We start from the raw sequence: 26,445 nt of genomic DNA on the forward strand, positions 1-26,445 counted from the left end.
GAGGTATCCCAGAAAAACTCCACTGTGTCCAGAGAATGCGACTGCTCTTCTGGCATTTTTTGCGGAAGAGCAGACACGCTCTTTCAGAAGCCCTGTCCTCCTCGTGCCACAAGGAAGAAGGGCTCTTCCAAAAGAGGAGGTTTTTTTCCAAAATTTGGCCCAGTGTTGACAGGCCAAATTTCGGAAAAGCCTCTTCCGACAAAACTATCAGAAAAAGGTAGGCAAACTGCGGCGTGCCATTTGCGAACCTTCCTCCGATAAAAAGCGGCAGTGTAGACATAGCCTGTGTGTGGCAAGCTGCATTAGGGTGGTAACTGGCATTTCCTTAAGTGCATAAAACTGCAGAGGAACTTTATTTTCGTTAAACAAAAACAACCCTTAGTGCAGATCCTACTGTTCACAGCATGCCCGCCAAAGTTACGTGCACCTCCTTCCCCGAGTTATTCCATGGTAACAGCACCTTTTAATGCCGAGTTTTTGCAAGCAGTTCAGTACTTGTGATTTCAGTATTTGCAGAGAGTAGAAGCAGTTTAGACCTTCACATGTTTTGTATTAAATTCAAGTATTTTAAAAAGAAAACAGTATAATTTAAATAGCAATTTAATTGTTTGTTTGTTTGTTTCCTGCCCTGTGGAGGATCCTGCTGAGTATGACTGATTTGCTGCCCTGCTTGATCCTGGCTCTGTGTCTGTCAGGGCATCTCTGGCTTCCCCTTCTTCCCAAGGCTACTAGAGCATGCCCTAAACCAGGGTCCTGTCTAAATCAGGCTGAGCCAAGACACACACACAGACCCCCCGGCTGTAACTGCTGCATCCTGCAGTGGAACCATCCCAGAGAGGCCCCACGAGGAATGAGCTACTGCAGGGACAGTGGCCCATGGCCCCCTCCTGCTGAAGTGACTGAATTCCCCCAAAGCTGAGCAGCCAAAGAGCTGCCTGGAACCATGGCACCTCTGCCAGGGCGCCTGCTGCTTTGATTTTTACCTCCCCACCTTGGGCAATCTGAACCCTCCAGCCTGAGCTCGGGCTGCCCGATGTGGAGGAGTTTGTCTGTCATGGGGCCACATAGGTGCTGCCTCGTTCTGGGGTGGTCGCCACTTGCAGGCAACTTCCCGCTCATCATCTTTGTGCGCTTTGTTGGAAGCAAGAGCCAAGGCCTGGCCCATGCTAGTTCCAGCCCAGAGGCCCAGCCAGGTGGAATAGCTAGTGGGGCAGCCGGAGGTGCTCTCTTGCTGACTGCAGGAAGAGCTGCAGGCTCATGCTGATTGGGGACAAGGAAGGGAGCAGCTCTGTGTGCCCTGCATCATGCCCCATGCATAGGCTTATGCTGCTGGGGAGGGCGGGGGAAGTTCTTGCCTGGCGATGGGAGTGGCCAGTGGTGTTTTAGAGGTCAGCGATGGGGTGGGGTGAGCACGTCTGGGCTCTCTCCAGCCTGGCCCTCATCTCACTGCTCAGGATGTTGGCTTGGAACCTGACTGATGACCACGCCTCTGGATGAGGCAGACCAGCAGAGCTGTACATCTCAGGGTGAGCGAGTAGAGAGATCTCTGACTGAAGCTCATAGAAATTCTTTATTAGACAAAAATAGATCTCTTCCCTTCATGAAATCCCACCCACCCCGGCATGAGGGGCAGACTCCAGCCCCGCACTAGAAAGCATAGGCTGGATGCAGCTTTTTCTCTGCCTCAGAGGACTCTGCTCTGCTTTGATCCATTGCTCCCATGAGCCCTCCACTATGGCCACACGCAGCTGTTTAGCCCCAGCTGGGCTTGGTAGCAGCAGGTGCTATGCGGCATTGGCTGGCCCAAGTCCATGGCCAGCAGCTCCTGCTCCAAACAAAGGCCTGTCCCTCTTGGGGCTCTGGAAGCCCTGCTGGGCCTCCTTGGGACAACCTGCTTCTGCCTCCCACCTTAGTACTGACAGCCCAGCAGACTAGATCCCAGAGTCCTAGTACCCAGCCCCACCACCCGCTCTAGCGCCCAGGCCCCTCCAAGAGCTGGGGCTAAAGCCCAGGAGTCCTGCTTGCCAGCCCAACCAGCTCTCACCCCCTAGACTATGCTGGCTCTGCTCTCCACTCCTGTGCTGTGGCCCTGGCCCGACCGTGATCTCCCTCCCGTTTCCTCAGCTCAGAGGCCTGGCACCCCTAGGCAGGGCTGGGTGGGCCCCTGGAACACACCCTGGCCTTACCAAATGCCTTAGGCTCCCATCCCTGCTCCTTCAGCTCTTACAGTCCAGCTCCAGGATCCCTCGGCCCCTCTGCAAGCCCCCGGTTGCCTCCCTGGTCCATGTCCCCCACTGGCTCCTGGGATCCTGCACCCCTGAGATCACCAGCCCTGAGCATTAACCCCTGAGGTGCCACCACAGGGTGTGAGGCGGAACCGGACACCCAGTTAGGAAGGTGCCTTGGGTTGCACTTGCTGGAGTGGATGGGGCTAAAGCGCCGAGATTGGGGGTGGGGGGCTGGAAAAGAAACCCTCTCCCCACTGACGGGAGCACGGGATCAGGTCTGGCTCCAGCTTTCCCTCCCCTGCCACCAAACAACCCCCTCCCCTTCCTTCAATATGGAGGTTTGAGGCCGAGGGCCTGTGGCAGAAGCTGTCCCCGGCGCCCGCATCCCAGGCCAGAGGCTGAGTGAGGGTTCCTGCTGCCCAGCCCCTGTGCCTGGCTGAGCGTGGCAGGTGCGGGGCTGGCGCCCTCTGCAGGCTGTGGGCGAAGGCCAGCGCCCACGTCTCCTCGGCTCATTTTCTATGCATCCCCAGCATGACCTTGGTGATGAAGTTGACGATGGCTGAGGCAGGCTGCTCAGGGTCCAGCTCGGCGAAGAGGTGGCAGACGTTCTCACAGGGGCTGCCCTGCTTCTTAGCCACAAAGCCGAAGAGCCTGTGAGGGAGGGCAGGCGACTGGAGCGAAATGGCCAGAGAGCTGGCCCCCTTGGCGCCCGGCTCAACGAAAACAATTCCAGGCCCTGAACTCGAGCAAGCACTGCGCCCCCCCAGTCCCTTCCCTTGGCTGGGGTCACAAGCCCCCCTCTTTCCCTGCTGACCAGGGAATCCCTTGGCCTGCCCCAGCCCCCACCTGCCTGGGGGGGCCCCCCTCACCCTCAGCTGCCGGGGGAGACCCAGGCCAGCTGCAGCTGCGCCGCCTCTCCCTGCCTCAGACCCTACCCAGGTGTGTTTGTTGCTCAGCCGCCCTGGAACCTGCACAGGGTTTGTCAAAAACATTTTTGAAGACACTTTTCCCCAGAGCAGCTGGGGTCTGGGAAGGGACGGGTGGCAGGGTTGCAGCTGGCCCAGGGCTCCTCTGGGTTGGGATGTGTGGGCTCAGGCTTCTCCAGGTGGGGGGGGGGGGGTGTGGCTTCCACCGAAGGAGAGTAATGGGGAGCAGAAGCAGGCCTACATGGCACTGACTTGGTCCCATGGTGCTGACCTGGTCCCCTCAGATCAATCCTGACCCCATAGGGGCCACTCCAGCCCCACTGCACCAACACCAGCCCTGCTGACCCCAGCTTGGTGACACTGAGCCCAGCACTACTGACCCCAGCCTCCCCAGTTCCCAGCCCGGACCTACCATGTCCATCTTAGAGAAACATGGTGCAAGCAAAAGGATGCTAGAAGCACGCATACCTTGGGACAACCAGAGAGGGGCTAGCCCCAGAGCCTGGCAGGCTATTGGTTAGGGTGGCAGAGTTTCTGGTGCAGGGTGTCTGGGCCCATCTGTGCATGGTCCCAAAGTGCAGGGCTCAGCCTCCATCCGGGCCATGCAGAGGTCGCTGAGGAAGGGTCTCCGATTGCACCAGGGCAGCCTCGTGGCCAGACCAGGAGAGTACAGCTTCCTGGTGCCTGCCCTGTCCCCATGACTATAGTGCTGGCCCAGCCCCTTGCTGTACTCACTTGGAGGTGGTGCCATCTGGATTTGTCCATCTGCAGTAAAATAAACAGTCGTCTCAGCAGGTAAAATTGTGTTGGCGCTGTTCAGCCACGTGACACCTGTGCGGGGTGGAGCCCAGCCTCTCCCAGCAGGGGGCGCTGTGTGTGGGGGAGCTCCTGGCAACTCCAGCTCAGCCTCTCCCAGCAGGGGATGCTATGCGGGGGCGGGGAGAGGGGTCCTGGGTACTTCAGCTCAGCCTCTTCCAGCAGAGGATGCAGTGGGGAGCAGGGCAGGAGCACTGGCTGTGGATGGAGCGCCAGGCTATTCCAGCCCACCCTCTCCCACAGGGGGCGCTGTGTGGGGAGCCTCCCGGCTATTCCAGCCCAGCCTCTCCCAGCAGGGGGCGCTGTGAGGAAGCCTCCCAGCTATTCCAGCCCAGCCTCTCCCATCAGGGGGCGCTGTGTGTGGGGGAGCTCCTGGCAACTCCCAGCAGGGGATGCTATGCGGGGGCGGGGGGAGGGGAGAGGGGTCCTGGGTACTTCAGCTCAGCCTCTTCCAGCAGAGGATGCAGTGGGGAGCAGGGCAGGAGCACTGGCTGTGGATGGAGCGCCCGGCTATTCCAGCCCAGCCTCTCCCAGCAGGGGGCGCTGTGTGGGGAGCCTCCCGGCTATTCCAGCCCAGCCTCTCCCAGCAGGGGGTGCTGTGTGGGGAGCCTCCCTGCTATTCCAGCCCAGCCTCTCCCAGCAGGGGGCGCTGTGTGGAGAACCTCCCGGCTATTCCAGCCCAGCCTCTCCCAGCAGGGGGCGCTGTGTGGGGAGCCTCCCGGCTATTCCAGCCCAGCCTCTCCCAGCAGGGGGCGCTGTGTGGGGAGCCTCCCGGCTATTCCAGCCCAGCCTCTCCCAGCAGGGGGTGCTGTGTGGGGAGCCTCCCGGCTATTCCAGCCCACCCTCTCCCAGCAGGGGGCGCTGTGTGGAGAACCTCCCTGGTATTCCAGCCCACCCTCTCCCAGCAGGGGGCGCTGTGTGGAGAACCTCCCGGCTATTCCAGCCCAGCCTCTCCCAGCAGGGGGTGCTGTGTGGGGAGCCTCCCGGCTATTCCAGCCCACCCTCTCCCAGCAGGGGGCGCTGTGTGGAGAACCTCCCTGCTATTCCAGCCCACCCTCTCCCAGCAGGGGGCGCTGTGTGGCGAACCTCCCGGCTATTCCAGCCCAGCCTCTCCCAGCAGGGGGTGCTGTGTGGGGAGCCTCCCGGCTATTCCAGCCCACCCTCTCCCAGCAGGGGGCGCTGTGTGGAGAACCTCCCTGCTAGTCCAGCCCAGCCTCTCCCAGCAGGGGGCGCTGTGAGGAAGCCTCCCAGCTATTCCAGCCCACCCTCTCCCAGCAGGGGGCGCTGTGTGGAGAACCTCCCAGCTATTCCAGCCCAGCCTCTCCCAGCAGGGGGCGCTGTGAGGAGGAGGGAGGGTGCTCCCAGAACCCACTGTTTGGGTGTGTAAGTGCCCATTACCTCCTGTCCTGTGGGTCGGTGCTGCAGAAGGTGATGCTGTTCACAGGGTAATGGCGCCGGAAGAACAGCCTGCCAGAGCAATGCAATGACAGTGTGTTAGTGCAGGGCCTGGGGGAAGCAGCCCAGGCCCTCGCGTGAGGATGGGAGGAGGGGCCTCAAGGATTGTCTGCGGTGTAGGGGCATCGGGGCAGTGCACGTGGGAGGGGAGTGGGGCCTGATGCCCCATGGCAGGCAGCGGGTGGAAGGGTTGCCGCCTAAAGTGCAGGGCTGAGGAGCTCTCCTTCTAGACCAGGGCAGGAGAAGGGAGCATGTGCATGCCCAGTGGGACTGCTCCATAGGCGGCTGGGCGTGGCATGCCCATCGGGAGAGGGTGGCATGTGCCCCTGTGGAGGGGGGGTTACTTACTTCCTCTGATAGTCCGTCAGGGTGATGCCCTGGGCCGAGACCTTGAAGTGCACGAGGCAGGCGGGTGGGCGGGGGCTGCAGCTGAGCGTGCTGGCGGCTGCCTTGGCGATGGCTTGGGGGCCCGTCAGCGACTCGGTCTCCACGGAGCTGAGGTAGAGCACACTGCAGGCTGGGCGAACGACGAGGCGTCAGAGCCGGGTGCTGCCCCAGGGCCTTTGTTCCCCTCCCCCCTGCCTCAGTCGTGCCGGGACAGCATCATGTCCCCAGCCTCAGACCAGCCGGCCTCCTCTGCCCACCCCCACAGGTCTGATTAGGGAGCCAGCTGGTCCCAACCTTGACCCCCAGCTCCTTCTGACCCCCACCCCTCTGGGGACAGTGACCCCCCCCCCAGGCCCTCTGTTGCAGACCCCAGGGGACAGACCTGCCTACCCCAGTCTAGGTCTCCCAGTCAGGCCACCTATTACTGCCAGGGTAGGTGGGCATGAAGCTTCAGTGCCCCATTCTAGTTTGGCTCTGTGCTGAGAGGGCAGGTGGGTGTCTTCTAGGACCCCCCCTGCCACTGCAGCCAGCCCCACCCCTCCACTTGGCCCACCCTACCTACCCGCCCCCTGCTTCAGCAAATCGGCTGCCGTGCTCATGTTGGTGGGGATGGCCACGTCCGGGGTCTCCTCCAGGGGATCTGAGCCAGAGAAGGACACAGAGGTAGTGTGGCGAGTGGCTACAGCAAGGATGCCTGGGTTCCCTTCCCAGCCTAGGCCTAGTGGGTAGAGTGGGGGAGGGGCGAGTGTTGGGAGTCAGGACTCCTGAGTTCCATTCCCAGCTCTGCCAGAGGCGTACTGGGCACCAGGACACCTGGGGTCACATCTGGGCGGCCTGACTTGGTGGCAGGGATGTGGCCACAGACCAAGCTCGTGTTTGGGGGGATTTGTGTGCTGCCCTCACAGAGCAGACAGGCCCTGCACCTATGGCCACGTCCAAGCAGTCGGGTACCGGCCTGACCCCAGCGCATCCCCAGCAGGGCCAGGGCTGAAGGAAGCAGGCAGGACTCAAACCTCCCTTGGGGAGAATGCAATTAGGGTGGAGCCTCCCTCTACCCTGGCAGAGGGGCGTGCATGGTGGTGGAGCTGCCCCCTCCCTGGGGCTAGGGCTGCTGTGCGCAGGGCCCCCTGGGGCTGAGAGCTCTCCGGAGGCTGGGCTGGGGCACCCCCTCTCCCGTACATACCTCGGTTGGGGATCCGGAGCTTGCAGGGCAGGGAGATGGGGGTGATGGAGTGCTGTGAGACCAGGGCAGGCAGGCTTCCTGCAGGGCACACACACAGTCAGCTGCTCCTGCTCCAGTCCCCGTCCCTGGCGCCTGCTTCCACCCCGGCCCCACACCCCCAACTGTCCCACCCACCCACAGTCAGCCCCTTTCTCTGGCACCTGCCCCTACTCCGCTCTCCTCCCTCTGTACCCATCTGGGCACCCTTCCAGCCTGCTGCCCCCAATGCACCCCAGGCCTCCTGCAGGCAGCAAGGCAGTGCCGGGGGGGGGGGGGGGCGCGGAGGAAGCCCTGAGTGGCAGGGGTTGCAGGATGCACCGGTGTCTTCACTGGAAACCCAAAGCTGAGTGCCTGGGACAGATCTGGGTGCCAGTTGCTCTGCCCACGGGGTGACCAACACGTCAGGGCTCGGCTGCAGGGTGGGCAGGGGAGTGGATGGAGGTGGGGGAGTCCCCGTGCCCCTGTCACTCACCAAAGTAGGGCTCGTTCTGACAGCCCTTGATCTTCACCCCCTTGGGGCCGGTCTCAATCAGGAAGTGACGCACCAGCTGCTCCATGGGGTCACCTGGGGCAGGGAACCAGGTGAAAGACTCTCACCCCAGACCCACACCCCTCCCCAAAGCCCCACACCCTGCCTCCTCCTCGGGGCTGGGAGCAGCCTGGCAATGGGGTGGGCACCAGCTCCTAGTGGTCAGAGCAGGGGTCCGAGGGGCTGGCAGTCAGGACCCCTAGGCTACGTCTAGACTACACCCCCTGTCGGCAGAGGGATGTAAATGAAGCACTTCGAAAGTGCAAATGAAGCCGGGATTTAAATATCCCGCGCTTCATTTGCATAATCACGTAATGGCGATCTTTCGAAAAAGCGCTATTTCGAAATTGAAACCGTAGTCTAAACACAGTTCATTCGAAAATGGCGTGCTTTTTCGAAGATAAAGAACCACGTCTAGACTGCTGTTTCAATTTCGAAATAGCGCTTTTTCAAAAGAGCGCCATTACGTGATTATGCAAATGAAGCGCGGGATATTTAAATCCCGGCTTCATTTGCACTTTCGAAGTGCTTCATTTACATCCCTCTGCCGACAGGGCGAGTAGTCTAGACGTCGCCTACGAGTCTGTGCCTGGCTCTGGGAGGGAAGAGGGGGCTAGTGGCTAGAGCTGGGGGTTGGGCTGGAAGACAGGGCTCCTGGGTTCTCTTCCCAGCTCTGGCACAGGCTCACTGGGCAGGTTCCTGCCCCACTCCATGCCTCAGTTTCCCCCCCCATAATTGGGGATGTACCAGCAGCTCAGGTGGGGATGGCTGTTCAGCAGGCCCAGTGCATCCCAGATGGCAGCTGCCCAGACTCGTTCTTACCTTTGGAAGGGAGGGTGAGGCAATTGGCCGGGGGGGTTGTTACTTTGAGAGCCAGCCCGTAGGCGCCTTGGAAGGAGTTGCTGTCACGGATGAGGAAGCAGCCGGGCTCCTTGTCCTTCAGCAGGGCAATGGCTGCTCGGGAGAGAAGAAGCTGTGCCATGCTGGGGGGGCATGCTGCCACCTGCCCCACGTGGGTTCAGCTTATGCCCAGGTGGTGCCCGCTGCATGGGCCTGGCCTGGATGGACTTGGAGTCTATGTCCCAGCCTGCCCTTCCAGACAGACTATCTGGAGTGCCCAGCAGCCAAGCTCAGAGAATGCCTCTGGTGCACTGGATGATCCGATGGGCTATCTCCAGCCCAGGGTGCAGCTTACCAGTTGGGCAGGCGGTTAAGAGCCAGGACTCCAGGTTTCTATGCCCAATTGTGAGATGGGAGGGTGGGACAGTGATTAGAGCAAGGGTGCTGGCGGTCAGTCTCCTAGATTCTAGCCCTGCTTCTGGAAAGATACAGGGCTCTAATGAAATGTTCCCACTAACGTTTTCCATGCATGTGCGGCATAATTTAGTTATGTGCACTGAGGCATGTACAATGTGCACCACCAGTAGAAACACATGCTGCTGGCTGTGGGCCCTCTGCTAATCAGCTAAGTGGCTCTTGAATCTCTCCTGGGCAGCTGCCCAAGCGCTCAGCTCACAGGGAACACACTGGTCTAGTGGTTAGAGCAGGTGGGCTTTGGCCCTCTGGGTTGTAGTGTCAGCCTGAAAGCTAAACACAGGAGAAGAGCCCCAGGAAAAGGTTTTTCCAAAATAAAATGGCTGCAGCCAAATCCAACCAACCCCTGGGAACTGAATCAAGTGCCCCCCCGCCCACGGTACCTTGGTCCCGGGACAGGTTGGGTTTATACCAGAACTTGGATGTATCCTGGACAAACTGGACACTGCTGTGGCTCTCTGGCGGCGTGTCTGAAAGGGAATGGCAGGCATCGGGTTACACGCGTGAAAGAAAAGTGTGCTCATGTTTCAAGGGGACACCTACTAATCTGGGGGCTGTCTCCTGGCGTCAGTGCCTTGTGTTTTCCTGCCTAGCTGCTTTATACAGAACCGAGAAACACTGGAAGAAAAACAAATGCCCTGGCCCAGCAACTGGCTTAGCAAATCCTTCCAGTGCTAAGGGGTCGGGCCTGATATTTGCCACAATGGAGATGTAGATGGCTCCTGGCTAGTCCAGCCCAGCCTCTCCCAGCAGGGGGCGCTGTGGAGAGTGGGGCAGGAACGCTGGCTGTGGGGGGTGGGGCTCCTAGCTAGTCCAGCCCAGCCTCTCCCAGCAGGGGTTGCTGTGGAGAGTGGGGCAGGAACGCTGGCTGTGGGGGGTGGGGCTCCTAGCTAGTCCAGCCCAGCCTCTCCCAGCAGGGGGCGCTGTGGAGAGTGGGGCACGAACGCTGGATGTGGGGGGTGGGGCTCCTGGCTAGTCCAGCCCAGCCTCTCCCAGCAGGGGGCGCTGTGCAGAGTGGGGCAGGAACGCTGGCTGTGGGGGGTGGGGCTCCTAGCTAGTCCAGCCCAGCCTCTCCCAGCAGGGGGCGCTGTGGAGAGTGGGGCAGGAACGCTGGCTGTGGGGGGTGGGGCTCCTGGCTAGTCCAGCCCAGCCTCTCCCAGCAGGGGGCGCTGTGGAGAGTGGGGCAGGAACGCTGGCTGTGGGGGGTGGGGCTCCTAGCTAGTCCAGCCCAGCCTCTCCCAGCAGGGGGCGCTGTGCAGAGTGGGGCAGGAACGCTGGCTGTGGGGGGTGGGACTCCTAGCTAGTCCAGCCCAGCCTCTCCCAGCAGGGGGCGCTGTGCAGAGTGGGGCAGGAACGCTGGCTGTGGGGGGTGGGGCTCCTAGCTAGTCCAGCCCAGCCTCTCCCAGCAGGGGGCGCTGTGCAGAGTGGGGCAGGAACGCTGGCTGTGGGGGGTGGGGCTCCTAGCTAGTCCAGCCCAGCGTCTCCCAGCAGGGGGCGCTGTGCAGAGTGGGGCAGGAACGCTGGCTGTGGGGGGTGGGGCTCCTAGCTAGTCCAGCCCAGCCTCTCCCAGCAGGGGGCGCTGTGCAGAGTGGGGCAGGAGCGCTAGTTTGGGGGCAGCTCAGACCCTCACTCTCTGGGCTGGAAAATTAAAAAGGCCCCCTGGTGCCAGGCCTGCCCTGTCCTTCTGCCCTCGCAGTGCAGTTGGTCCCCAACCTGAGTCCGGCCTGGCGGCGTCGGGTGCGAAGGTGACGTGGTGGTTGGTCCCTGTGCCCCGTCCTGGTGGCGAGCTCCTCTCCCAGTTGCCAGCCACTGGCGTGTGGCGCTTCTCAGGCAACGGTGGCTGCTGCAGTGCGTTGCGGGCATGGCCCTGGCTAGGGGAGCCTGGGGGAGGCGGGCTCTTCTCCCCGCCTGCGTAGAAGACTGTAGCGATGGGGAAGGCGGGGGTCGGGGAGCACTGCAAGTCGGGGGGGCAGGCCTGACTGCCCCCAGGGGTTGGCAGCTGCATGCTGAGGGGGCTTGGGAGGGGGCTGACATTGGGGCAGTGGGCTAGGGTGCCCGGGGCCAGCTCAGCTCTCTCACTGGGCAGGTGCCCATTGCAGGGGGCTGGGTTCCTGAGCGTTGTCGTTGCTCTGCACCCGGCACAGGCTGGGCTGTGCACAGGCGTGCCCGGGGGGCTGCGCTGGGGCAGCCTGGCCATCCCAGGGAGCAGCAGGTGCGCCGGGGAGCCATTGCTGGGAGGCGGATCGGGGGACACTGCTGGGCAGCTGTGGCCATTCAGGTGACCTAGGGCTTCGCCCAAGTTCACCCTAGATAGGCTGGTGCCAGGGGGTGGGCTGGCTGGGCTGTGGGCTCGGACACATGGCTGCCTCGGGGCTGGCCCATTGGACTGGATGTGGGAGCCAGTTCCGTGGGCACATGCCTGTATGGGGGAAGGGGGCTGCATGGAGCTGGGTACAGCGCCCGGCAGGGCTGCACTCATCTCTGGAGTCCTCTTGGGACTGGCTAGGGCATTGGCCTCAAGGCTAGAAGACGCCGAGCTCCCCTGCAGGCTTTCAGATGGAGTGTCGCCTTTGGGCATCGCTGGGCTGTGGAATCAGAGCGGGCACCCTCAGTATCACCCTAGGCACCAGCCAGGGCATGGTACAGTCCCCCCATCAAAGGGCCCGGAGAACCTGCAGGGAAGAAGCTTGTGCCAGGGCAGCAGGGTCCCCAGGAGCCCTCTAGGCTGTTTCTAGGGGCTGGGAGCTTCCACCCCGGGACAGCTTGTCTAGGGGAGCAATGACCTGGTACCAGGGGCATTGATTCCCTCCCCATGGGATGTGGGGGGCTGGCAGGGAAGCTGGTCTTCTTTGATGGTGTGTGGGGAGATCCCTCCTGCCCCTAGGATCCCCGTGCCACTGGGCCTTGCTATGCCTCCCCACTCAGTCTGGCTGGGCAGGATGGAGCCAGCTCTCCCCAGGGGGTGGTCCCATAACCCCCCACCCTGAGCAGGCTGCTGTACGCACCTGTCTTTGCTCTGCACTGGGCTGCTGGTGTGCAGGGGTGTTGGAGGGCCTGGCAGCTCGGCGGGTATGGGGCAGGCAGCATGAGCCTCCCGGTGGGACTGGCGCAGGGAGTTGCAGGAGCCGGAGGCATCTCGCCAGGGAACCTCGTCCCTAGGGCCCTGTATCTCTGGAGAGAGGAGAGCTGCCAGGGTGAAAGGCAGGCCCCACCCCCTGGCTGTTAAATCCTCCCTCATCACCACACACTAGCCCCCTGCCACCATGGCTAATAGCCACCCACCCCCTCTTAGCCACTACCAGCTCCTTCATCCCCATGGCTGCTAGAGAGACACTTACAGCCCTCCCTGCATCAGCCACACACCAGCCCTCTCCCCCCAGGGCCATTAGCCGGTCCCCAACATTAGCCAGTCACCAGCCCCTCCCCCAGGCCTGATTGCCGGCCACACCATGTAGGCACTCACCAGTGGGCGTCCGGTCCTGGTGTCCCGGGCATGGGCAGCCCTGCCCTGTCTCCGGCAACTGGGGCTCATGGCTTTGCTTCCTGGGGGCGGGGTAGGCTGAGCTGTCAGGGGACACCGAGCCAGACGGGGGCGAGTGGTAGCCCGGTGTGTATGGCCTCATGTCTGGGGGGGAGCCGCAGGGCCTAGCTGGGGCCCGGCTGTAGAAGGGCGGCTGAGGGCAGTGGGCAGGGAGGCTGCAGGCGTAGGCACCATGGGGCAGCAGGGCAGGGTAGGGGAGGCCATAGCGGTAGTGGAAGGATTCCAGGCTCTGCTCCAGACCCTTGTGGCCCTTCTGATGAGAGCTGGGCATGGCATGGGCAGGGTAGCCATGGCCGAAGTGCGCTGGCATCTTGCCGTGGGCGGGCTCGAAGTCAAACACCTCGTGATGCCCCCGGTTGCGCTGGCCATAGGTGGCTGGCATCAGCAGGGGTATGGGCTGGCTGGGGTGCCCCGCCTGGGGGGACTTGGCGCTCTCAAGACCCCACTCCTCAGGCTCACGGCTGCCCAGACGCAGGCCATAGAAGGCAGCAGTGGGGGGCAGGCCAGCCTCCTCGTGAGCCTTCTCCTGGCAGTCGGGGCATGGGCACAGCTCCACATCGCACAAGGGCTCATCCTCCAAGATCACCAGCTCCCGGTAGCCGGGTGACTTGTAGATCAGGTCCTCCCGCTTGCTAGGGCTGTGGGACAGCTCGTAGGAGTAAGGGTGGGCGAGGGGCTGCAGGCCCTCAGAGAGGGAGCGATATGCCCGTCGCTTCTCCCCAGGCCCACCCTCCTGTTGCAGGCAGGGGTAGCCCTCGGCAGGAGGCAGCTGGGCCCCATTGGGGCTGTAGAGCAGCCGCCGGCGCTCCAAGGTGCCCTCGGGCCTGTAGTAGGCACTGTTGGGCAGCCTCTCAGGGCTGTGAGTGCCCGGGCAGCTCTGTGAGCGGTAGCCCAGGCGGCAGGAGCAGTGACGGGCTGGGGCACGCCGGCTGGGGTACGCTAGCGGCCCCAAGGGGCTCATCTCCACCAGCTCATCCTCCAAGATGGCCGTCTCCCTGGCCTTGGCCCCGTTGCTGTGCGGGTATCCCCCTAGGTCCCGGGGTGGGGAGCCCCCCCTCTGCTGCTTGGGGGTCTCCGGTCTGGCCTTGACCCCGAAGCCCCCCAGGAGCCTGTCCAGCTCCTCCCTCTCGGCCGGCGTGGGCAGTGCTTTGGCGGGCGGGGAGGGCTCGTCCAGCTTCTCAGCCAGCATGGAGGAGTGGCCGGAGTCGCTGCTGATGGACAGGAAGCGGCTGCCCTGCTGGGTGGTCTCCGTGCTGCCAGGGCTGCCGCCACCGCTGGAAAAGCCACTCGGGTGCCGCTGCTTCTTGACCTTGGCGTAGAGGCTGCCGTCGAGGGGGCCGCGGGTGTGGGACACGTCTGTGGGCAAGGGGACAGCAGGCCCTGGTCAGGGAGAGGCGCACTGAACGCACCCACACAGGGCCAGCCACACGGACCGGCACAAGGCTATGGGAGTGGGGTGTGTCCCTGCCAGCAGGGACACACACACACACACACACACACACACACACACACACACACACACACACACACAGCAGGGGCTCATCTCCAGCAGAGACACACGCACACACACACACACACACACAGGGGCTCATCTCTAGCAGGGACACACACACACACACACACACACACACACACACAGGGGCTCATCTCTAGCAGGGACACACACACACACACACACAGGGGCTCATCTCTAGCAGGGACACACACACACACACACACACACAGGGGCTCATCTCTAGCAGGGACACACACACACACACACACACACACACAGGGGCTCATCTCTAGCAGGGACACACACACACACACACACACAGGGGCTCATCTCTAGCAGAGACACACGCACACACACACACACACACACACAGGGGCTCATCTCTAGCAGGGACACACACACACACATACACACACACACACACACACACACACACACAGAGCAGGGGCTCATCTCCAGCAGGGACACACACACACACACACGCACACACACACACACACACACAGAGCAGGGGCTCATCTCTAGCAGGGACACACACACACACATACACACACACACACACACACAGAGCAGGGGCTCATCTCCAGCAGGGACACACACACACACACACGCACGCACACACACACACACACACAGAGCAGGGGCTCATCTCTAGCAGGGACACACACATACACACACACACACACACACAGAGCAGGGGCTCATCTCCAGCAGGGACACACACACACACACACACACACACACACACACAGAGCAGGGGCTCATCTCTAGCAGGGACACACACACGCGCACGCACACACACACACACACACACACAGAGCAGGGGCTCATCTCTAGCAGAGAGACACACACGCACGCACACACACACACACAGAGCAGGGGCTCATCTCTAGCAGAGAGACACACACACACACACAGAGCAGGGGCTCATCTCTAGCAGAGAGACACACACACACACAGAGCAGGGGCTCATCTCTAGCAGAGAGACACGCACACACACACACACACACACAGCAGGGGCTCATCTCTAGCAGAGAGACACACGCGCGCACACACACACACACACACACACAGCAGGGGCTCATCTCTAGCAGAGAGACACACGCGCACACACACACACACACACACAGAGCAGGGGCTCATCTCTAGCAAAGAGACACACGCGCGCACACACACACACACACACAGAGCAGGGCTCATCTCCAGCAGAGACACATGCTCGTGCGCGCGCACACACACACACACACACACACAGAGCAGGACTCCTCTCCAGAGACTCTCCTTCCAAGATGTTACACACACAGAGGCACAGACAGAAACACACGCTTGTACTCACAGACACACACACACAACTTCAGGAATCCACGTAGACTAATTCCAATGACTAGCTATCCTGTGAATATTATGTTCCCACACATCTGGTGGCTTGAGACATCCATGTCCCATCCCCCCATTCCCAAATCTTCCCTCCCTCAATCAAAGGAGCTGTCACAAAGCTCATGATACCATCTACATGTTTTGTTAGTCTATAAGGAGCTATCAGACCATTTATTGTTTTTTAAACAGTCTATTCTCTCCTTCCCACTCTTCATTATTTGGGATCTCTTTCTAAAACAGTAGGTCCTACACAAACTCTGGCTCTTGCTGCAGAGGTGGGTTTTGCTGTAGCCTGACCAGGCTGGCAAAGAGCAACTTCTTGCCTGGCCTGGCCAGTGCATAATTTTTGTTTGGGCTTCTCTCATTTGGAACTCCAGGCATTGGGGTTACGGCAGGTGACTGAGGGATAGTTCTGGCCTCTGCCACACGCACACTGCATGACAGAGAGTGAGCCCCATGCTCTTGGCCCGTACCTCAGTTTCCCGTGGGTCAAACTGGGCTAAGGTGCTGTACATATGGTGTGAGAGAGCAGCTGGCCCTAAAGCAATCCCTGTTGGGAATTTACTGGCAAAACGGGAGAAGGGGGATGTTTCAGTAGACAAATGCAGCGTTGTGAAAACGGAAAGTTTGTGAAGCCAGTGTGGGGACGGCAGTGTGCCTGGAAACAAGGCTTGATGATTTCTAAACAAACAGTTACTGTTTCCCAGTTGAAATTAACTTTGTGCTGCAATTTGGGCTCATAGGTGAAAAAAGAAGAAAAAAAGAAAGGTAAAAACCGAACCAAAACAGTTCTGAGTGATGTAAACAAAATGGCTCCATTGACCCAAACCCCCATATTTTCCCCTGGCTTTTTGGTTCACAATATTTTTGGAGCTTTTGACTTTTTGCACTGATTTGGGATAGGAACATTTTTGAAACCCCATCCGTGGGACAGGAAAACCATTTCTCTCCTCACAGTCTGAACAGACAAAGGGTGGGAAGAGAAACTGAGGCACGGCAAGAGACAGCAGCTTGGCCGAGGCCTGGCAGCAGTGGCTGAGCTGAGAGAAGAACCTGACTCCCAGCCCAGCGCCATAGCCACACTGTTATGTATGGGCAGTCCCACAGGTCTGGCCGGTAGCCCATGTGGTATGCGAGTCATTTGAGGAGGAGGGGGCGGATGGCTGGGGGTGGCTGTGCCCAGGCGCTGCCAGCACCCAGCTGTACCTTCCAGGCTGTCCTCATGGTGCAGGTTGAAGTGCTCGTAGGAGTCCCAGCGCACCATGGGATCGGCGATGTTATAATCCACCGCGACAGACGGATGGTTCCGCAAGCTCTCCAGGCCTGCGGGGAGAGCACTGGTGAGGGCCATGGGCCGCCCTCCAACTGGGGTGGGGACCGTCTCAGCCAGGAACTGGGCTTTGCTCAACCTGGCCAACTGACTATGGGGACTCTGGCCAGCTTGGGGGCATCTCCTGCCTCTGGGAACTCCTCCCAGCCCAGCCCAGGGCATGGGAACTTCTGTCCTGGGGGTGTCAATTCTGGCTCTGGGGGGCTATTGCCTTGGTCCAGGGGCAGGAGATTCCTGGGTTGGCTTGGCTCAGTGTGTGGGGAGCTATTGCTTGGGGGGAACTCACCCCTCCCCGTCTGCCAGCCCCTCACCTTTCATCTTCTCGGGGCCAGAGGAGAAGACAAACTCCACGCTGGCTTCGAAGGGGAAGCGCTCGTCTGGGGAGAGGAAAAGAGAGGGGAGCATGTGAAGGGAGCAGCCATTGGCCGGGGGGTAGCACAAGAGAGTGAAGGGCAGGAAGAGCACAAAAGTTCCAGGTATGAGGGTGGGATGGGAAGCGGGGTCCCAGGTACAAGGGGGAAGAGGAGGGTCCCAGGCACCGGGTATGATGCAGGGATGTCCCAGGCACCGAGGGAGCAGGGAGTCCCATACGCCAGGGGCAGCAAGGGGATCCCAGGCACTAGGGGAGCAGGTGTCCCAGCGCAAGGCTGGGGGTGCTCTGCCCCAGAGAGGTGGCTGCTCATTTGGAGGCTGCCCCAGTGCAGCCCCCTACCCCACTCACCTTGCCAGGCATCATCCAACTCGTCCTTCCCGAACCAGAGCTGGGCACCATGGATGGTGCACGTGTGGAACTGGACGCGGAAAACCACGTCCCGGTCGGAGCTGCCGCTCTGCTTGTGGTAGCACTTCACCTGGCGAGAGGGTGGGTCAGCACTGCCGTAGGGAGCCCAACCATGTGCAAAGCCATGGACATGCACACAGGCCCCATGCACGCCCACACAGATCCCCGGGGCATGCACACTGACACTCCCCTTGCACACTCCCCCTCAGCCTTCCATGCGCACACTCACAGGCACACTCTCCTCCATTTGGGCACGCTGATACCCCCTTGCACACACATCCTCAGACCCCCTTTGTGCACACCCATGGACACGCTCACCTCCATTTGTGCACCTTGACACCCATTTTCACAGCCCCACACGAGCTGTGCCCTGCCCCATGCTCACACCCACTGCCTGCTCCATGGAGCTGTCTGGCAGGTGACTGTGTCAGCCCCCCAGATCCTCCTGCCCCTTCCCTGCTGGTCTCAGAGCCGTCGTCCCCTCTGGGCTTTGCTCCCCATTCCTGGCACTGCCGGTACTCACCATCACATCCCCTTTCAGCAGCAGGGCTGGCTCTAGGGTGACACAGACCTTCTGGGGGCCGGGGCCTGGGATGCTGCTGCAAGGGGGGGCATAGAAACAGGAGGGCTGGGTCAGTAGCTGGTGGAGGCCCTGCAGCTCCCGAGCAGCAGGCGCCCCATACTCACTAGATCCCCGAGGTGTAGACAAGCTGCATGGCCTGGTAGATCTTCAGGAAGGGCTGGTAGCCTAGGGCAGAAAGCATGGGTCACAGGAGGGTCAGAGGGGGCAGGCTGCCCAGAGCGGAGCCAGGCTGGCAGACGTTCCTCGTGACTGGTGAGGGCACTATGCCACAGCCATGCGTGCAGGCTCATTTGGGAGTGAGCCTACACACACAGGAAAGCACTGCCTGTTCGCACACCCGTGTGCCAGGACTTGGGGATGTATACAATGTGTGCCCCGGTCGCACAGGCCTGCAGGTGTGTGCCTGTGCGTGTGCCCAGGTCGCACATCCCCACACACGGGAGAATGCCCACTGTGCAAGTGCTGGTGGGAGCACGTAAGGGTCTGTCTACACTGCAAAGTTCATTCGAACTAACAGCTCTTAGTTGGAATTAACTTTAATAGGGGCTACACGTAGAAACCTCTAGTTGGAATTTAAATCAAACTAGCGGAGCGCTTAATTCCAACTAGGTAAACTAACGCCTAGTTCCAATTAAGTAGTTCCAATTAAGGGCTGTGTAGCCACTTAATTCGAACTAGTTGGAGGCTAGCCCTTCCCAGGTTCCCCCTGGTGGCCACTCTGGGCCAAACCAGGGAAACTTTTCTGCCCCCCTCCCGGCCCCGGAGCCCTTAAAGGGCCACGGTCTGGCTACAGTGCTTGTGCCAGTTGCAAGCCTGCCAGCACCCAGCCAGCAGACCCTGCACCTGGCACGGCATGAGCCAGCCACCGGCTGCCACCCAGCCCTCTGCCTCTTCCCAGGACCAGGCTGGTGGCTCCCAGGAGCCTGCCCGGGGCTGCAAGAGGCGGGTGCTCGCCTGGTCTAGTGCGGAGATCGTGGACCTCATCGAGGTTTGGGAGGAGGCCTCCAACGTCCACGATCTCCGCACTAGGCACAGGAATGCAGCCGTCTAGGGCAGGATAGTTGCCAGCCTGGGCACCAAAGGCCACGTGCGAACCCAGGAGCAGGTTTGCATGAAAATCAAGTTGGTCCAATGAGACCCCCGACCCTGAGCCCTGAGCTTAGAACATAAGAACATAAGAACGGCCGTACTGGGTCAGACCAAAGGTCCATCTAGCCCAGTAGCCTGTCTGCCGACAGCGGCCAGCACCAGGTGCCCTGGAGGGGATGGACCGAAGACAATGACCAAACGATTTGTCTCCTGCCATCCATCTCCAGCCTTCCACAAACAGAGGCCAGGGACACCGTTCCTACCCCCTGGCTAATAGCGCTCCATGGACTCAACCTCCATGAATTTATCTAACTTCTCTTTAAACTCTGTTATAGTTCTAGCCTTCACAGCCTCCTGTGGCAAGGAGTTCCACAGGTTGACTATGTGCTGTGTGAAGAAGAACTTTCGCTTATTAGTTTTAAACCTGCTGCCCATCAATTTCATTTGGTGTCCTCTAGTCCTTCTATTATGGGAACTAATGAAGAACTTTTCTTTATTCACCCTCTCCACACCACTCATGATTTTATAGACCTCTATCATATCCCCCCTCAGTCTCCTCTTTTCTAAGCTGAAAAGTCCCAGTCTCTTTAGCCTCTCTTCATATGGGACCTGTTCCAAACCCCTGATCATTTTAGTTGCCCTTTTTGGAACCCTTTCCAAGGCCAAAATATCTTTTTTGAGGTGAGGAGACCACATCTGTACACAGTACTGAAGATATGGCGTACCATAGTTTTATACTTCCCCTCCTCCTCCTTCCCCTGGCTTCCCCCTTCCAGCTCCCTCCTCCCAGGTTTCCTCCTCCCCTCTCTCTTCCCCTCTCCCACCTCCTTTTCCCAGTCTCCCCAGAGGTTAATCCCCTCCCCCAGTTTTGTTAAATAAAGAGTTTTGAACACGTGTCCTTTATTTTTTACATCAGGAAGGGGGTTAGGGAGGGGTAAGTGGAAGGAGGTGAGGGAGGAAGGGGCACGAGCCCCCAATGGGGAGGACTGGGATGGCTCTGGAGGGCTCCTCGGGGTGGAAGCTCTCCTGCAGGGCCTCCTGGATCCTGACAGCCTCCCGATTGATCCCCCCGGATGGCAGCCTGCAGCAAGTGCAGCCGGGCTGATGGCCGAGTGCTGTGATGTGCCGAGTGTGGGCACTCAGGGCACTCCAAGACAGGACTGCTTTGCTGTCCCTCATCGAGACAGACCAGCAAGTGGGGAACCCTGAGAACTGTCTGTCCGGGGTGGGGGCCGGGTCCCTTTAAGCGCAGCCCTCGGCTAGCCTGAGGCAGCAGCTCCACACTCTAAGTCCTAACCTGATGCCCTGCCAGCACTGGTTCCGACCAGCCTTAACTTCGGTTCAGGGTCCACTCTGTGTGGACATGCTAGTTCGAATTAGCAAAATGCTAGTTCGAATTAGTTTTTAGGTCTAGATGCACTAATTCGAATTAGCTTATTTTGAATTAACTAAATCGAATTAAGTCAGTTCGAATTGGTGCTGTAGTGTAGACACACCCTGGGTATGTCTACACTACCCCGCTAATTCGAACTAGCGGGGTAATGTAGGCAAACCGCACTTGCAAACGAAGCCCGGGATTTGAATTTCCCGGGCTTCATTTGCATAAGCCGGGTGCCGCCATTTTTAAATCCCGGCTAGTTCGAACCCCGTGCCGCATGGCTACACGCGGCACGGAGTAGCTAGTTCAGATTAGGCTTCTAATCCGAACTAGCTGTACTCCTCGTGGAATGAGGAATACAGCTAGTTCGGATTAGGAAGCCTAATTCGAACTAGCTACTCCGTGCCGCATGTAGCCGCGCGGCCCGGGGTTCGAACTAGCTACTCCGTGCCGCGTGTAGCCGCGCAGCACGGGGTTCAAACTAGCCGGGATTTAAAAATGGCGGCGCCCCGCTTATGCAAATGAAGCCCGGGAAATTCAAATCCCGGGCTTCATTTGCAAGTGCGGTTTGCCTACATTACCCTCCTAGTTCGAATTAGCGGGGTAGTGTAGACATACCCCCTAAGTGCCTAGTCTGCAAGTTCCCAGGTGCTCGTTTGCAGGTACCAATGGGTGGCTGTGCACCTAAGCATACACGTCTTGCACCGGCCTGCAGGGCGACCCCCCTCGGCTGTGCTCACCTTGCATACAATGGGGGGCTCACTGTGCACATAGACCCACTTTGCACACGCACCTGCCCATTGGCATGGCCCAGGGCTGGCACTCACGTGTGCCACACGCTCTTGGAGCACTCACCTCCGCAGGGCTGGAAGCTGGGGATGGCCGGGATGAGCACATGGTGCAGGAACAGCGTGTTGCAGTTCATCTTGATGGTGCCTGACAGCAGCCCACTGAAGTAACTGATGTACCTGGGGGTGGAGGGAGGCTCAGCTCAGCCCCAGGGTTCTGCCCCAAACTGGACCTGGGGGGAGGAGCCAGCCAATGGTCTCCATATGCCCCTCCTCTGCCCCTCGCCCCTTCCCACTCTCATTACTGCCCCCCCCCTCACCTTTTCTGGGACGGCTGCAGGGATGTGGCCACTTTGTCCTCACAGAATTTGCGCATGGTCAGGGTACTGAGTGCCTGGTCCGCGCTGGGGAGTGGGAGAGACAAAGTCAGTGCAAGAGTCTCCCCTGGACTCAGGGCTTGACTCTGCGGGGGGGTAGGGGCTGGGGTACTGAGGAGGGGGAGGGAAGGAAGAAAAGTGGGGGGAGCAATCCAGGGAATAGCCAGGACAGGCAGGGAGAGAGGCTGTGTTGAAGGGGTCGGAGCAGGGAGGAGAAAAGCCGAGGGAATGTGGGGGGCACAGGCGGGGGGGGAGAGGCTGGAGGGATGGGGGAAGACTGGGGAGGGAAACGGCCCAGGAGGTGGGAGGCTCTGGCAGGGTAAGGAAGAGGCTAGGGGACGGGAGAGGTGGAGTGACTGGGAGGAGGGAGGTAGCTGGCCTGGAGCAGTGGGTCTGGGCCGAGGGGAAGCAGCCAGCGGGTGCTGGAAATAGAGGAGCCACATGTGGGGGGCTCACCCCTCCCTGTACCTGGCAGAGATCTTGCTGTAATGCATGTAGGCTGCCACGATGACGCCCGTCTTGCCCTTGTTGCCCTGCAACAAAGCAAGAACGTCAGGGCCGGTATGTGTCCTGCCCCCCCCCCCCCCCCCGGCCTCTTGCGTTCAGTCCCCGGCTCCCAGCACTCCCCCTCTCCCCCCTGCTGCACTGGGTTGCCCAGCCCCCTGGCTCCCAGCCTCCACCAGGGGAGCCCCCGGTCACGCAGTGTGTGTGGAGGGGCAGCCCCCCATTTGCACTGGGGCCTGGCTGAGCAACTCAGCACTCCCCATGTGTGCAGCTGCCTGAGTTGCCCCACCCTGGCAGGACCTGGCCCTGCCCAGCCCCACCTCCCCCGTCACCCCCATTCCTGGCTGTGTCCTGCCCCCACCTTGCAATGCAGCACCACCACGTGCTGGGGGGCAGCGTTCAGCCAGGTCTCCATGGCTTTGCAGATGGAGCAGATCTTGTCCAGGGGGGGTGCGTGCAAGTCCGGCCATCCGAAATCCTGAACCTGCACCAATTAGGAGGGGAGCAGTGAGATTCCTGGGAAGAGCCAGCTCAGAGCTAGGCAGCGAGATCCCATTGTCCCTTCCCTGGCAGAACGCGGGGATCCCCGCAGGCCGGGGGCACCTCTTCCCTCTCACCTTGGGGTTCAGCCTGCTGATGTCGCGGCGCTTCTCGGACAAGTTGAAAAGCTGCAAGGCAGAGAGCGAGTTCATTGGCTGCGCCCAGCTGGCACCCCGAAACCCTCCAGCCCCAACTGCAGCCTGAAGAGCTTGGTGGGAGTCCCTCCCCAGGGTGGAGCCTCCAGTCGCAGCCCCTGCCTGCCTGACTGCAGTGCGCCAGGGCCCAGCCGGAGCACAAAGCCCACGCGCACATGGAGGAAACCTCACCGGGGCAGAGGGACAGACACTGTTATCCCTGGCCAGCTACAACATGGAAACCGAGGCACTTGAGACTCACGCAAGGTCACAGGACACGTCAGTGGCCCCCAGTCCCCCACACTCTAACCACCAGACCCCCCCACCAGAACTCTGGATCGAACCGAGGAGTGCTGGCTCTCAGCCCCTCCCCCTGCTCTACCCACTAGCCCCAGCTGCCTTTCCCTGGCTCCCTCCCATACCATGTACTTATCCTCATGCTTGGACTTGAGCATTTGTGCCACCTCCCGCAGGTTGCCGCGGTAACGCTGCTCCTCCAGGGCGGGGGGGAAGAAAACGGAGATGATGCGCTCGGTGATGTAGGTGAGGTCAAAGTCGTACTTGCGTTCCATCACGTGGTCCAGGCTGAAGCTCCTGGAGGAGGGTGGGGGAGTCAGGGACATGCCAGCAGCTGGGTGCCTGGCTTCACCCCACCTTGTGCACCCACATGCAACCCCCTGGCCAGTGGATCCCCTCTCGTGGCTGAGTTCCCTCCCTCCCTGCCAGCCCCACCCACTCACCTGGGTAGCGTGCTCCGTTGCTTGGTGCTGTGGAGGGATTTGGTCGAGCCCTGGGGGATGGGAGGGGAGAAGCCGGTCAAAGGGGAAACTGAGGCCCCTGTGCTCAGCTCCTTGGAACTGAACCATCACTTTAGGGCCAGGCCATGGGGCAGGATAGGCAGCTGGGCAGGAACAGCCGGTGGGGAGCAGGGAGCATGGGACGGGTCCCACCCGCGCATGGCCTGCAGCTCGCCAGCCCTCTGGGAATGTCAGAGGCCGGGATCCAAGCTGCCCTCCCTCTATTCCCAGAGTCCTGCTGACTTTATGGAACTGGCTGTGGGCGTCCAGCCCAGAGGGCGGGCGGAGTTCTCCACTCGCCTCCCCCTCTGAGGGTATGTCTACACTACCCCGCTAGTGCGAACTAGCAGGGTAATGTATGCATACCGAACGTGCAAATGAAGCCTGGGATTTGAATTTCCCGGGCTTTATTTGCATAAGCCGGCCGGCACCATTTTTAAATGCCGGCTTGTTCAAACCCCGTGCCGCGCGGCTACATGCGGCACGGGCTAGATAGTTTGGACTAGCAAGCCATTCCAAACTATCTGTACGCCTCGTTGGACAAGACTGGGGGCTACAATCAACCCTCTTCCCACCATTCCCCCTTTTTCCCTGGCTTTGAACCCCACGGCCCAGGTCCCTTACATGCCTGGTTCGTGCGGAAATAACCATACAGGAGTCTGGAAGGGTCCCCTTGCAAGCTCCCCGCTTCAGGGAGCCTGCTCCTGGCAAATGCCCCCCAATACACATGCACACACACGCGCACCACCCCCAAGGGAAGGGTTTTGGGGGCTGGCCCCCCACACAGTGTCACCGAAATGGATGGGACAGAGTCCATGGGGCAGCCCTACCTCTGCCCTGCAGGAAGAAGGCTCCCTGAGGCTGAATTTCCCAGGAACGATGGGTCAGCAAACCCCATGGCTACTTCCCAGGTCTGCCTAACTCCCCCCCACCCGCCGCCTCCTCCACCCTGCCTCTGCCCCCCCTTTGGGATGAGCTGGTCCCCGTCCAGCTAGGTTGTTGGCCTCTTGGCTAAGCAATGAAGGGTGGCACCCGTGAGCTGAGATCCACCACCCTCAGCTCTGACTGGGAGAAGTCGCTGCCTCGGCAATCTATGCTCAGATCCCTTTGAAACACACCTGATTTTGGGGTGGTCATTCCTGTAGCCTGTCATAAAAAAATCCCAGCGTCCAGCCATCCCCAAGCTGGATGGGAATGGAGCATGGATTTGGGGTGCGGTCCCTTCTCTCCCCCACGGGGGCACAGAAGGGTCCATCGAGGGGGGACTCACCAAGTGCTCGATGCGCCGGGCTGGAGTGGTGTTCCGCCTCTGGTGTAAGGGAAACGGGGAAGAGAGAGAAGGGGGAGTTGACGAGTGAGGAGAAGGAGATGGAAAACCATGCAAACAGTGCAACAGCGTCAGGCCTGGGCGCCAAGCCAGCTGGCCCTGAGGTCAGCAGCTGGAGTCTGTAAACCTCTCCAGGTCCCACAAGCTCTGACAGCGTGATGCAGCCTGGAGCTGGGGGTGGGGGAACAGGACAGCGTCAGCAGCAGGGGGCAGGTCAGTGGCAGACCTCAAAGGCACCATGTTGACAGGCACAGCTAATGGAGCTCCCTGCTTGTTAGCAGAGGTAGCCCAGTAGCCAAAAGAATGCTGGAGACTTAGGTTTGAGTCCCACCTCTGCCACTGAGCTGCTGTGTGACCTGCGGTGAGCCTGAGTGCCTCAGTTTCCGTTCCCACACTTTATCCCTATGCTAGATTGTGCATCCCTCTTGTCTGTTGTGTGAACCCGTCTTTCACTTTCCGCTGGTGCTTCAGCACTATGTGCTTCTAGCTCCAGAGCACTGGGGGCAGCTGTCATGTGCCTAGCACGGTGGGTTCTAATTCCAGCTGAGCCCTCTGAGGCAGGTGGCAGCAAGGCACGAGCCCCAGCCCTGCCTTCGGCCTCCCAGTGGGCACCCGATGGTGCTGGGAGCGACCAAAGCTGCCTCGTGCGTTATTCCTCTGAATTGGGGCCCCATTTCCTTCCTAGATAAGCCAGAGCCCAGCTGGCACCAGTGATGGGCAGCAGGAAGTGACACGGATGTCAGGGTGAGGAATCGCCATGGGAAAGGATTCGCCTGCTCTTCCCGGGATCAGCGTGGGCAGGTGGGGAAAGCTCACGCTGGCCAAAGGGCTCTTAGTTCCAGGAGCTTCTCAGCCCTAGGCTCGCAAGCTGGGGGCAGTGCTGGAGTTACCCAACATGCTGGCACTGGCCATGGGCACATCGGGCTCTCCAGGCGCATGGGACTAAGACTGACTCCTGCGATGCAGAGGGCAGTGCAGGCCACAGCAGCAGGGGCCTGTTCAGTCTAAAGGTCACCAATGGCCTGTCCTCCCAGAGGAGATGGCAGCTCCTGGTCTGTCCGGCCCAGTAGCCTGTCTCCTAGCAGTGGCCAGGGCTGGCTGTGGCTGTGGAGGACGAGTGCCGAGCAGGCAGCCAGCCTTGTATGTTTCACGGCCATTAAGAGCAAAGCTGTTGAGGTTCACAGGGGCTGTTGGTGGAAATCCAGCCAGTTATTTAGGTGCCCAATGGACCAAAGAGCCTCCTAGGCTCCCAACTGGACACCATCCACCTGACTGCACCAAGAAAGCTAACCAGTGTGGTCCATCTCCATGCTTCATGCCCAACACCGGCTGGGGTCAGGAACCTGCCTGCAGAGGTTAGTGCTACATCAGCTGCTTCCTTGGGAGCATCTGGCTAGAGATACCATGGGCTTGAGTAGCTTGGAAATTCTAGGCAGGGCTGAGGCACCCCGTGAGGAAGGGCAGGGCTATTATCCCTGTTTTTCAAGGGGGGAAACTGAGGCACAGAGCAATTGAGTGACTTACCCA

General features: G+C 60.4%; 1 protein-coding gene across 10 annotated transcripts in view; it reads right to left on the reverse strand.

The window, feature by feature from the left end:
• Window positions 1-1,551: 1,551 nt before the first annotated feature.
• The window catches only part of TNS2 (tensin 2), a 58,953-nt gene continuing 34,059 nt past the window's right edge, over window positions 1,552-26,445 (reverse strand). For 6 of the 10 annotated variants that reach the window (XM_075915899.2, XM_075915903.2, XM_075915900.2 and 3 more), the window contains 25 exons: window positions 24,862-24,900; window positions 23,535-23,584; window positions 23,217-23,388; window positions 22,738-22,788; window positions 22,482-22,604; window positions 22,085-22,149; window positions 21,560-21,643; window positions 21,307-21,419; window positions 18,089-18,149; window positions 17,925-18,000; window positions 17,342-17,471; window positions 16,932-16,997; window positions 16,497-16,613; window positions 12,341-13,774; window positions 11,883-12,048; window positions 10,591-11,462; window positions 9,261-9,347; window positions 8,386-8,517; window positions 7,507-7,599; window positions 6,996-7,073; window positions 6,375-6,530; window positions 5,774-5,942; window positions 5,369-5,437; window positions 3,890-3,919; window positions 1,552-2,879 (listed from right to left, as the gene is read on the reverse strand). In XM_075915899.2, coding sequence (XP_075772014.2) covers window positions 2,738-2,879; window positions 3,890-3,919; window positions 5,369-5,437; window positions 5,774-5,942; window positions 6,375-6,530; window positions 6,996-7,073; window positions 7,507-7,599; window positions 8,386-8,517; window positions 9,261-9,347; window positions 10,591-11,462; window positions 11,883-12,048; window positions 12,341-13,774; window positions 16,497-16,613; window positions 16,932-16,997; window positions 17,342-17,471; window positions 17,925-18,000; window positions 18,089-18,149; window positions 21,307-21,419; window positions 21,560-21,643; window positions 22,085-22,149; window positions 22,482-22,604; window positions 22,738-22,788; window positions 23,217-23,388; window positions 23,535-23,584; window positions 24,862-24,900 — 4,575 coding nt within the window. In that variant the 3' untranslated portion in view covers window positions 1,552-2,737. Of the gene's footprint in view, window positions 2,880-3,889; window positions 3,920-5,368; window positions 5,438-5,773; window positions 5,943-6,374; window positions 6,531-6,995; window positions 7,074-7,506; window positions 7,600-8,385; window positions 8,518-9,260; window positions 9,348-10,590; window positions 11,463-11,882; window positions 12,049-12,340; window positions 13,775-16,496; window positions 16,614-16,931; window positions 16,998-17,341; window positions 17,472-17,924; window positions 18,001-18,088; window positions 18,150-21,306; window positions 21,420-21,559; window positions 21,644-22,084; window positions 22,150-22,481; window positions 22,605-22,737; window positions 22,789-23,216; window positions 23,389-23,534; window positions 23,585-24,861; window positions 24,901-26,445 lie in introns of those variants that run through there. The other 4 variants (XM_075915901.2, XM_089774690.1, XM_075915908.2 and 1 more) reach the window with 4 other exon arrangements.

Source organism: Pelodiscus sinensis, chromosome 31 (genome assembly GCF_052426305.1).
Source record: "Pelodiscus sinensis isolate ZL-2025 chromosome 31, ASM5242630v1, whole genome shotgun sequence".
NCBI lineage: Eukaryota > Metazoa > Chordata > Testudines > Trionychidae > Pelodiscus > Pelodiscus sinensis.